This window comes from Juglans regia, chromosome 16, assembly GCF_001411555.2.
Source record: "Juglans regia cultivar Chandler chromosome 16, Walnut 2.0, whole genome shotgun sequence".
Classification (NCBI taxonomy): domain Eukaryota; kingdom Viridiplantae; phylum Streptophyta; class Magnoliopsida; order Fagales; family Juglandaceae; genus Juglans; species Juglans regia.
The window spans coordinates 16,512,426-16,523,566 of NC_049916.1; the positions used below are offsets into that span (position 1 = coordinate 16,512,426).

Sequence of the window (11,141 nt, forward strand, 5' to 3'; positions counted from 1 at the left end):
AATCAAGCAGAAGTTGAGCTGGAAATTTTGATTTTGCTCTCAAATCATGTAGGGTTACGTAGTACCATAGCTAGCTAGCCAGCTAGCTTGGTTAAGAACTAATCACATAATTAGAGTCTGCCCCCACTTTCAATGACATAAACTACATTATTTCTGATATTTATATAAACAACACCAAAACTATTAATTGATAATTGGTATGAATGCAATTCTCTTTCTGGGACCGATCGATTGATTATGTATATAAGCATCATAGGCTCATAACTTGAAAGTTTGTTTTTCCACCAACTGGGGCCCCTTTCCAGTCAATCTCATTTCGCATGTCTGTATTCATCAAAGTCTCTCTCAAAAGAAAAAAAAAAAAAAGCATTAATGAATTGGGAAAAAGAAAAACAAGAACAAAATAATATCACAACCTAGCTATATATATATATATATATATATATATATAAATCCGATGCAAACAAGTTGAACATCACGAGTACCCTTTCTAGCTCTGAGAAGTTGATCGAGGATGACCCTCAACTACTAGATTAATGAGACTTCAGGACCTCAAAAGATAGTAACACACTAACCGTTACCTCATCCAAACATCATGTTACATGCACCAGTAATATACAACGGTTTCATGGTCATGGACCATATGCCATAAATGCCAAAAACAGATAATTAGAAGATATTTTATTTCTATTAGTTTAGTCAAACACAAAGGTAATTAATGATCTTGGTAATTTCAATATATATGACGCCTATAAATATAAATATATTTCTAATATTTTTTATTATTCTGTGAATTAAGGCTGTAACTAGCGGCGTTGTTATAAATATAGCCTAAGGCTGTGACTTGGTTGACATAATTTTTAGTTTTTAAAATAAAGGTCTGGAGTTCGAAACCCTCCTAAAAAAAAAAAAAAACTAGCTTGACGTTGTTAAAAGTTATATATCCTATGGGCGCTCTGATCTTTTAGCATTGTTTTGCTTTTTTGTAATCTTTGTTTTTTTTTTTTCTTTTCTTTCATCTATAATGCGAATAAGATTTACGTTAAATTCTTTAACTACTTTTGTTCTAATTTTGAACTGATATTTATTCCGTTTTCGAAATTAATAACGAAATGGAGAGGTGTACGTACGATGTTGCGTATAAAATTGTGTATGACTAAAGTAATCCCAGGGATGTACAGTGAAAAAAAAAAGCTGTGGCAATGATGAGAGGGAGGGGCAAAGTGGGCGCAGGATAAGCATGTGGGCATTGCCTTTAGAATGCACGCTGGCTTGGCCATCCTAAAGTGCCTTAAACCATATTCTTCTTAAAGTTGCAAAAAATAAAAAATCTTACATATATGGTTAGTCACATTTTACAGATAGAATTTACAGTGAATGAATATCACTTTCTTTTTTCTTTTGTTGATCTGGAGAATATCAAAAGCCACAAACCTGAGGTTGTAGTTATGGTCATTCTTTTATATATTCACTCTTCCTAGTTTGACTGATGTTTGTGTCATATTATTTAAGATGTATATATATCGATCATGGAGCTACCTTTTTCGGAGCTTTTGTTTGGTTGACTCAGGGGAGTGTGCATGGTTTATGTGGATTTGATGGGATTACAGTGTCTTGATTTTTTGTTTGTATGTCCAAATCACATCGGGTATGAAATTTGACTGAAAGGCAGACTTTGAACGACTGTCGACCTTCTGAGTTTCTGTTACTTTAAGATTATATATGTAAAACTCGGGTAGCTTCCACCCACAGCAAAAGCTCTTGGTTTTCTTGCATTCTTGAATATCCTCTCCCCCATGTTAATTTTTTTTTTTTATCTGCTTTCTTCTTTACTTGTCTATGTATGTTTATGAGTTAGTTTGTGAGGTTGAGACTGGCTGGGTAGATGATCTATAGCTGGGGATACTAAGTTGGGAAAATTTAATATAGGAAATAGGTTGTCTTGATTGTGTTCTTGCCTGACAACTTTTGCCTGCTGTTGGATGAGGAAGGTCTTATAATCTAGGCGCACTCTCAAAGAATCTCTTTTTTCTTTCAAGAAGGTGTATGTTAAGGAGCATCTGATGAACACATAGAGCCAAATAAAAAGGATTAGTCATGAAGTTTATGAAACTCGGATCTCGGCCAGATACTTTCTATACTACTGAGGCTGTAAGGTAAGAGTACTCTTCTCCACTTGAACAAGTGGTTACATTTTAACTCAAGGAATAAACTATATATGAGTTTGTTTTTTCTTAATTCAGGTCAGTCAACTCTGAAGTCTCTAGTGATCTTATAATTCAGGTGAATGGAAGCAAATACTTGCTTCACAAGGTAAATTTAGAAACCTTTCATGAGAAGTTTTGATCTTTGTGTTTAGTTTAGGATAATTTAGTTTGATAAATGATGCTATTCGGTTAAAAAATGATCTCTGTGTTCTCTTAAAAGTGACTCATATGTGTTCATGGCACAGTTTCCTGTTTTGTCCAAGTGCTTGCGCCTGCAGAGGCTATGCTCTGAATCTCCTGAATCCTCACAAAATCAAATATTCCAACTTCCCGATTTCCCTGGTGGCATTGAAGCATTTGAACTATGTGCAAAGTTTTGCTATGGTATTACAATCACACTCAGTTCCTACAACATTGTATCTGCTCGGTGTGCTGCTGAGTATCTGCAGATGACAGAGGATGTTGAGAAGGGGAACCTAATATACAAGCTGGAAGTTTTCTTCAATTCCTGCATTCTTCACGGGTGGAAGGATTCCATTGTGACCTTACAAAGCGCCAAAGCCTTTTATTTGTGGTCAGAAGACCTTGCAATAACAAGCAGATGCATTGAAGCAATTGCTTCTAAAGTCTTAAGTCACCCCTCAAAGGTTAGTTTGTCGCATAGCTATTCCCGGCGGGGGAGGGACGATATATCATGCAACGGTGCAGAGAGTCAGAGATATAAACCAGAAACCATGGGTTGGTGGGCAGAAGATATAGCAGAATTGGGCATAGACCTTTATTGGAGAACCATGATAGCAATTAAATCTTGTGGAAAGGTACCGTCTAATCTTCTGGGAGATGCATTGAGAATCTATGCCTCCAAATGGCTGCCCAATATATCAAGGGATGGATTTGTGAATAAGGAAACAGCATCAGACTCTGATTCAGACTCAATTGTTGGGGTAACATCAAAGCATAAGCTGATCTTGGAATCAATAGTAAGCTTACTCCCAGCAGAAAAGGGTGCTGCTTCTTCTGGTTTTCTACTTAAACTCTTGAAGGCAGCCAACATCCTAAATGCTTCTTCTTCTTTAAAGATGGAATTGGCCAGAAGAGTGGGTCTTCAGTTAGATGAAGCAAGAGTCAGTGATCTGTTAATACCCTCTCTATCATATTCGAACGATACACTATATGATGTAGACATAGTCATGACCATATTGGAGCAGTTCAAGTTACAAGGACAGAGCCCCCCAACTAGTCCTCCAAGATCAAAGCTGAAAATTGAAAGGAGAAGGTCTCGGTCTGCAGAAAATATTGAATTTGAGTTCCAGGAGAGTAGGAGGTCCTCTTCAGCTTCTCATAGCTCAAAACTGAAGGTGGCAAAGCTGGTTGATGGGTATCTTCAAGAGATTGCTCGGGATGTGAGTTTGCCTTTGTCAAAGTTTATTGCAATATCTGAAGCCATTCCCCACTTTGCAAGGCTGGACCATGATGATCTCTACAGAGCAATTGACATTTATCTCAAGGTAAATTAACATGATGGCCATTTGATTTCTCATATTGTCCATAATTCACACTAATAGATCAAAATTTTTCAGGACACATATCACTGTCACATAGTGGAATGTGGATCACTATTTCCAGTAGATAACCAACTCTTGTGACCTTCAAGTCTTAGGCTGACCGAGCCATATTTTGGCATATGTGGAATTTTGTTTTGGATGGTAGTACCAGAATTTCTGTAACTAAGGGTCTGTGGTTGATGTGATTAAGATGTCATTTGCTGACCTATAGAGATTTACCAAAAACATGCCTAGATAATAAATAGGGTTTATAATTGCACATCTTCTACTATTTCCTAGGTAGGTGAAAAAGTTGAAAAATCGTGTCTGTAATCTTATTTGGCTTACTGTCAATTTTCTTCGATTTAGACTTCTACTTTGTAGGAACAATTTGTGCATAATATAATCTTACGTTTACATAGTTAACCTATGCAGAAAATCAGCAGGGTTTGACTGGTGTGTCTTCCTTATTTTTCTTTGAATTAAAGAAATGGAAAACAAATAAACTATATGTGTATATATATGTGTGTGTGTGTGTGTGTGTGTATGAATTTCAGATCACTGTTTTTCTTATCCCTGAAAAATCCAGGCTCATCCAGATCTCAACAAGTGCGACAGGAAGAGGTTGTGTCGAATCCTAGACTGCAAAAAGCTATCAATGGAGGCGTGCATCCACGCTGCACAAAATGAGCTACTCCCCTTGAGAGTGATAGTGCAAGTTCTTTTCTTTGAGCAAGCTCGGGCAGCCATGGCTGGTGGTAAAGTGACTGAGCTGCCTAGCAATATTAAGGCACTCTTGGCCACACAAGGAATTGATCCATCAAGGCCTCCAGCACCATTAAGTACCACTACTACCATCCCAGCTGAGGACCAGTGGAGCGTCTCTGGCCTTAAATCACCAAAGTCAAGCATGTCAACTTTAAGGATGAAGCTGGCCGAGGATGATGACTTGGATGAAATTAGCAGAAATGCTAGGCTTAAGACTCCCTCTGCTCTTCCTAACAGACCCAAAAGGATGTTGAGTAAGTTGTGGTCCATCAACAAAAGTGCCAGTGAAAAGAACTGAGTGATTTTTGTTTATTTTGCGCTTGGAGATGGTTAATTTAAGGAGGTAAAATATACTCTAGTTCTTCTTTTGTTCTGCACAATGCCTTGTAATTTTGAGGGAAAACCACTTGAGATTCTTAATGGGCATTGCAATCTATTGGAATAAGAAACAATATTATCAAGATGTGAGAGAGATCACTTGATGGCTGCAACTATTCTATGCTAGCACATTCCAAATTCACCAAACTCAATCAATGGGATGTGCCTAGAGCTTCTTAGTCAATAGAATATGATCTGGGTCTTCTTTTTATCCAACCACTCAATATGTTTGTTAGTGATATTTACTCAATATGTTTATTAGGACTTGGGAAGTACTCAAATCTACATATGCAATCCGCAGCCACATGCATATTCAATGTATTCAGTTTTCCCTAACCAAACTTACAGCTTGGACAATAAAGAATGAAGTACAAATATAAACATTAGGTACTAGATGGTTGTTGCCATATAATTTCCAGTCATATTATCTTTAAAGCATGTGCCCTTTCAATCAAAAAAATGGAACAAACAGTGTCCAAATACAGTATCCAATAAAGGGAAAAGTGCATGCGCCTTGAGGGATATGATGAGGTACCATATATTATGGTTTGACCTGGATGGTAGCTCAGATAGATATCTTCACGCTAAAGTTCGATGGTTACTAAAATTGTTGCAGATTAGGAATCAACCCTCCATTAGATACCACTAAATTCTAATCGATGGGAGGGGATTCAGAACTTTGCCCATCGGATCTTAATTCTCTGCATGCACCAAAGACTGCTCTACCAACGTTTCTTATTACATTCCAGACCAGAGAAGCAAAAACACTGCTTTTCAGACTAGAGAACACAGTACAGTACAGCCATGGCTGAGACATTCATTCAAAATTACTAGAGGCATAAAACAAGAAGATAATGGATAGCACAAAATGTACAAGCAATAATGAACTTAATTAGCTATGAGAATCACTAATTCTCTACTGTGTTCTCTTTGCTAGCAGCATCAGCAGTAGTGGTAGTACAAGCCTTGGAGGTTGAATCCCGAAGGGATGTAGAGTCCATGCTTCTGGTTCGCTGGAGGCTCGGAGAGCGGTGAAGCCTGCACCGGAAGGAACCCGCATGGGTGGTTGGAGAGCACAGACAATTGCTCTTGGTAGAACTTGGCTGTCTTGTAAGCCCAGTCAGGCCTGACATAAGTTCATGATTGTCTGATGGAATCTCTACCTTCATCTCCTTGTTGGCCATATTTTCACCCTCAATTGTGTTGGTTTCCTTATTTCTTCTGGATTTTCTCAATGCTTCACAAATACCAAATATGAGATGAACTTTTGGTAGTCATATAAAACTTCAGTGACAGAAAAACTGATTTACTAGTGAGAGGAAAATGGGAAAGGACTCATTTCTAGTAACTTTGGAAAGCTCTTGAATGGCCTGAATCTCACAAAGAACTTGCCTGCACATTATCTACATGGTTTTAAATTTGGATGAGACAAAGAAACAGATGGACTTGGCTATGGCTAAAGATAGAAACGTGACTGGCGTGAACTTTACTTAGCTCTGGAAGATGTAACTATCTTTATGTCCTCTTTTCACGGGTGTCATAATCGACTCCATTAAAATCCACCTACATTTGTCACTTTTGCTAATGCTTCAACCACTCATCCAAAAATCCACCATCGATGATACAACACCTTCCAGCCCCACCCAGAAAAAGAAAAGGCTTTCATAATATCAATCTCTCCTTTGTGCAATGTGTATTGAATTACCTAAAAATCTTTAGGAGGAGGTCCCACAATGGCAGACATTCTCATGCTTGCCAATTAGTACATAACATTACATGTGGGGTCACTTATATCCCTTAATCTTAAGATGTGATCCCCATTTGAATCTTATATTGATCAATTGCTATGATGCGGAAGATATCTCTTGTATACCTGGTTGGCTTTGCCTTTCGGGGATCTGTTTGGCTGCATTTTTGGCATAGGGAAGAAAGTGTTTGGTGTCTAGGATGTTAAGTTTACCATACAACGAACGCATCAGAAAATACAGGACACAAATCAAAGCTACTGCACACATCTTGGCAAGTAAGACAATCAGATCACTAGTTTCTGATATCAAGCAATTGCCCAGCTCACCTCAGCTTCATCCATAGGCAGATTATCTCAAAATCAAAAGATAAAAGTTGATGAAGCCCATATATAGAAGATACAATATAGTACCATAAATGCAATAGTACTCTGCTAGCTACTTCGGTATAGAGTACTTTCATTGTACATATGTTGGGCATATGACAATATTTTTCCACTGGAATTCTTAGTTCATTCATGTTACCAGAGCCTCGAGGTTCACATCTTATGAAACAATCCCAAATGGCTGAATCTTTCCTCCTTTGCAAACACTACCTGTAACGTCCCGATCCCGGAAGTTCGGAGAGTTAGCTTTTGTAACATAAATCCAACTTTTATAACATATTTAAATACTCCAATATTTCCAAAAAGTACAAATCCATTTATTCAAAATCCGAAAATCATAAACCTAGTAAAAAGACTCTCCAATAAACTTGTACCCTCGAAAATCATCGCACCTTGCTAAAACTTCCTACTCTTGTTCACCAGCTGAATCGTCAAAATTATCTTAAAAATATTTGGAAATAAAGGGTAAGTTATCAACAACTCAGTAAGCAGAGAATATATATTAGTATGTAAATATAAACATTTTCAAAATTCAGAATACAAAATACAAAACAAAATGTTTACATTCAGAATGCAGAAATAGAAACATTTACTTTCAGAATGCAAATATCAAAACATGTTACAAAAATGTCAGAGCGAAATTTTTAGAAAAACATTCTTATTCAAAAATCCTTTGGCATATCAAAATCTGAGACCTCATATTCATCAATCAGAGCATCACATCAGGACAGAGACCATGTTTAACCTCACTATTATAACCCGTGGAAGGGCCATATCCACTATTATAACTCGTGGTTGGGCCGTATACCATGTTTAACCCCCCGTGGTAGGGTTATAAACCACCATTATAACCATTGGAAGGGTCGTATCCACTATTATCACCCGTGGTTGGGCCTTATACCACTATTATTACCCGTGGCTGGGCCGTATCCACTATTATTACCCGTGGCTGGGCCGTATCCACTATTATCATCCATGGTTGCGCCTTATTAGAATATAATAGAACCATCAAAATCAGACTTTAATCAGAATACAAAATCAGAATCCCATGTCAAGGTTTTCAGATGCCACGTCATATCAAAAACCAAATACTGAACAGCTTCAGATAATTTCAAAGGTTCGAAATAAACAGAATCAAAACATCTTCATTTATTCATAACAAAAACTTTTAGATCTCAGGCATCAGAACATCTTTATTTCATCAAAACTTTCAGAAAAAAAAAAACTCATATTCGCTCTTTCTAAATCAGAAACAGAATGCACAAAATTAGCTCACGTCTACATCAGTCATGACAGAAAATACTTTCTCTTATACAGCTTTCATGCATATGCAGAACACATATATGAGGTTGTTTTCTAATTTCTTTTCAAAACAAACATGCATGTTTTCAAAAGCATCCTCGTTTCATTTTATTTTATACAAAATCTAGCATAGGAGCCTCGCTTACCTGAACTTCTTACCATTTCAGAATTTTCCTCAAAATGCCAAATCAATTAAAAGTCGTCACCTATAAAATAATCACATAATTTTCGTAAATTTCCAATCAACCTTGTATTTCGATATTTAAACCTAAAATGCTAAAAAAACCTATTTTAAATCCTCAAAACCTAAAATTCTCATAATTCCTAAAATATCATAATTTTCTAAAACCATCAAGATCCACTTAATATTCACTTAACCTAATTCCCACTTATTCACAAGTTTATTTAACAAAAATCAAAACCCAACCTATTTAAAAAATAAAAGGAGCTAAAATAAAAGATATTACCCGACTCAAAATTTAGAACCCGAACTCAAAAATAATTTAAAAACCAAGCCCGACCCAAAACATTTAACTTCTAAATAACTTAACAAAACACACTAAAAAACAAAAATAACACCGGTAGAAAACAAGACCAAGTGGCCCAAAGGGAAAAGTTATAGTTTAGCAAAACTAAGCCTCTCCACCTCATACGTAAAAGGGCTTACGTGAAAATACAAAAACCAAGGCTTGTTGCAGGGAGATACTCGCTAGACCCAGGGTAGTTGTGCGATGACGACTCACCTGAGAGCAGTTGCGATGGAGTTGGGTGGCTCGAGGTAGCGTGAGGTGGCTGGTTGGTGGCTCATGGTGGGTGAGACTACTTCCTCTGTTTCGGTGCAGTAAAACAGAGTGTTTTGTGGGTGGTTTCTATTTTTTTTCCAACGGCTGGGCGACAGTGGTGTAGGGCGGTGTTTTGGAGGCTTTTTACCTTGCACGGTGACTAAGAAAGAGGAGACTATGACGTGGTGGTGGTGGTTATGCTATGATATAGTCTGAGTATAGGCTGGGCGGTTTCCGTTCAGGGCTAGTGTCTTCAGTTGTGCAAAGGCCAATCACGTGGGTTGCGGCATGGAAGAGCTTGGCAGTGGGACTACCCTTCGGTGGTGGTTGTGCGGTTTTTCATGGGGCTCGGACAGTGGCTATCACATGATGGTACGCATGGCTGGATTGGTGAATGCGCATGAAGGGCGGTGCATGGCAGCATGCTTGAAACAACCAATATGCTGCTGGTTGCTGGCGTTCTTGGACAGGGAGGCGTGGAGATGCTAGTTGCAGCAGTGGTTGTTTTAAAGGGAGGGATCACTAGCGGCAGTGTGAAGCCGAGAGAAGCTTAGGCAGCATAGAGATTCGACGACAACGGGGAGAGCTAGACAGGGGTTTTATGATGGTCGCTGGCCAGTGGGGGAAAGGTCCGAGAAGCTTAAACTGGTGGTACGACGAAACTCTAGTCTAGGTTAAAGATCATTTACGTCTTCCACGTACGAGTTCTATATATATAGGGACAGTTGCCGTGAAAATAGAATGGATCAGACGTGCGTACGTGAACTGTGAAGTTAACATGTGAATATATAGGTGTTTGAAAGACCAAACAAAAAAACCCTAGAGATGAGAGAAGTGGCGTGCATGCATAGGCATAAAATGGATGTGAAATCGTGAAGAGCGTGGAGTCTGAAGTAAGGTAAATACGAGCTTGGGCTTTTTCAGTGAATTAAAGACCTAGACTCAATCTCTAAAAATAATACAATTTGTCTTAGAAAGATATCTCGACCCTTAAAAAGTTTTTTTTTTTACCTAAATATCAAACCCACAAAAAATCATAATACACCAAAACAGAGATTTTAGGCCCGTAGTCTATTTAAAAAAAAAAAACTATTTGAAGACTCAAATGGGCTTTTCGCACATAAAAATTCAAATTTTTTGAAAACAACTTGGCACTGGACCCGGGTGTTACACTACCACTAATATATATTGTCCTTTCTAATATCTCTCATCTTATATTTGTTAAACTTGATTAGACAAGTTACCTCATGTGCGTTTCTCAATTCCTATATATTGATGCTTTGTAGCTATGATCGATCTACTTGGAACTGTGAACGTATGGCTCAGATACCCACATTTGTACCAAAAGTGAAGGGAAAAACTACTTTTCACTATATTTTTTTTACAATATTCATAAGATAAAGTCCAAACTGTAATTCTAACAGGTGTGATCACCAAACGGTGTACCCATTAAAATGGCACTCTCTCCATGGTGATGGTTCCCATGGGGGTGATGGTTAAGGCAGTGTCTAGAGACACAACCTTGTGTTACTTGATAATGGTTGTGCCATTTACCAACTAGGAAAACCTGGAGATCAACCCATCTATTTTTAGAAGAAAACCATCCCTCCAATAGAAACCCATCATGTAAGCATTTTATCACCATTATCATGCATTTGCCTACACCCGAACAGCAACCCGTGTCTCACTTTCTTCCTATTCGAACCAAAAACCCATCCTCACCACACTCCATCCCAACCCAAACTCAACGGCAACCCACTCATCCCCGACGATAGAGAACACAACAACTACCTCTCAAAAGAGCTCCATCTCACAAACCCACCCTCCCAGAGCCTCATCGACGAACACACTACAATCCTACCAACCAAGAACACACTCTTCCGATCGACGTGGTGGCCTCCCCTTTTCGCTTAATCTTGGGATTACTTTTGCGTTCCCAATTTGAAGTTGTTTGAGTAGATAAGATAGCATCTCTCCACTTTCAGTTCAATCTACCTGCTTTTAGTGAAATTGAAGGCGATTGAGTTTC

At 38.1% G+C, this 11,141-nt stretch overlaps 1 protein-coding gene across 3 annotated transcripts; it reads left to right on the forward strand.

The window, feature by feature from the left end:
* The first annotated feature begins 1,380 nt into the window (after positions 1 to 1,380).
* LOC108981536 (BTB/POZ domain-containing protein At1g67900-like) lies at positions 1,381 to 5,204 on the forward strand. Of its 3 annotated transcripts, none has more exons than XM_018952750.2 (5): positions 1,381 to 1,439; positions 2,043 to 2,156; positions 2,244 to 2,313; positions 2,453 to 3,715; positions 4,341 to 5,204. In XM_018952750.2, the coding sequence occupies exons 2-5, from the start codon at positions 2,098 to 2,100 to the stop codon at positions 4,815 to 4,817; spliced, it is 1,869 nt and encodes a 622-aa protein (XP_018808295.1). In that variant the 5' UTR covers positions 1,381 to 1,439; positions 2,043 to 2,097; the 3' UTR covers positions 4,818 to 5,204. The 3 variants fall into 3 exon arrangements, with proteins under 3 accessions (XP_018808295.1, XP_018808294.1, XP_035542711.1); XM_018952749.2 differs by having other exon boundaries at positions 1,419 to 1,439; positions 1,992 to 2,156; positions 4,341 to 5,203; XM_035686818.1 differs by lacking the exon at positions 1,381 to 1,439 and adding an exon at positions 1,516 to 1,648.
* Positions 5,205 to 11,141: the final 5,937 nt, after the last annotated feature.

What these genes read in the sequence shown, in the direction of transcription:
- LOC108981536 (XM_018952750.2), top strand. Translation starts at nt 2,098, where the DNA reads ATGAAGTTTATGAAACTCGGATCTCGGCCAGATACTTTCTATACTACT. An exon ending in GCAAATACTTGCTTCACAAG is followed by an intron (nt 2,314 to 2,452) that starts GTAAATTTAGAA and finishes TTCATGGCACAG; the next exon opens with TTTCCTGTTTTGTCCAAGTG. An exon ending in CAATTGACATTTATCTCAAG is followed by an intron (nt 3,716 to 4,340) that starts GTAAATTAACAT and finishes TGAAAAATCCAG; the next exon opens with GCTCATCCAGATCTCAACAA.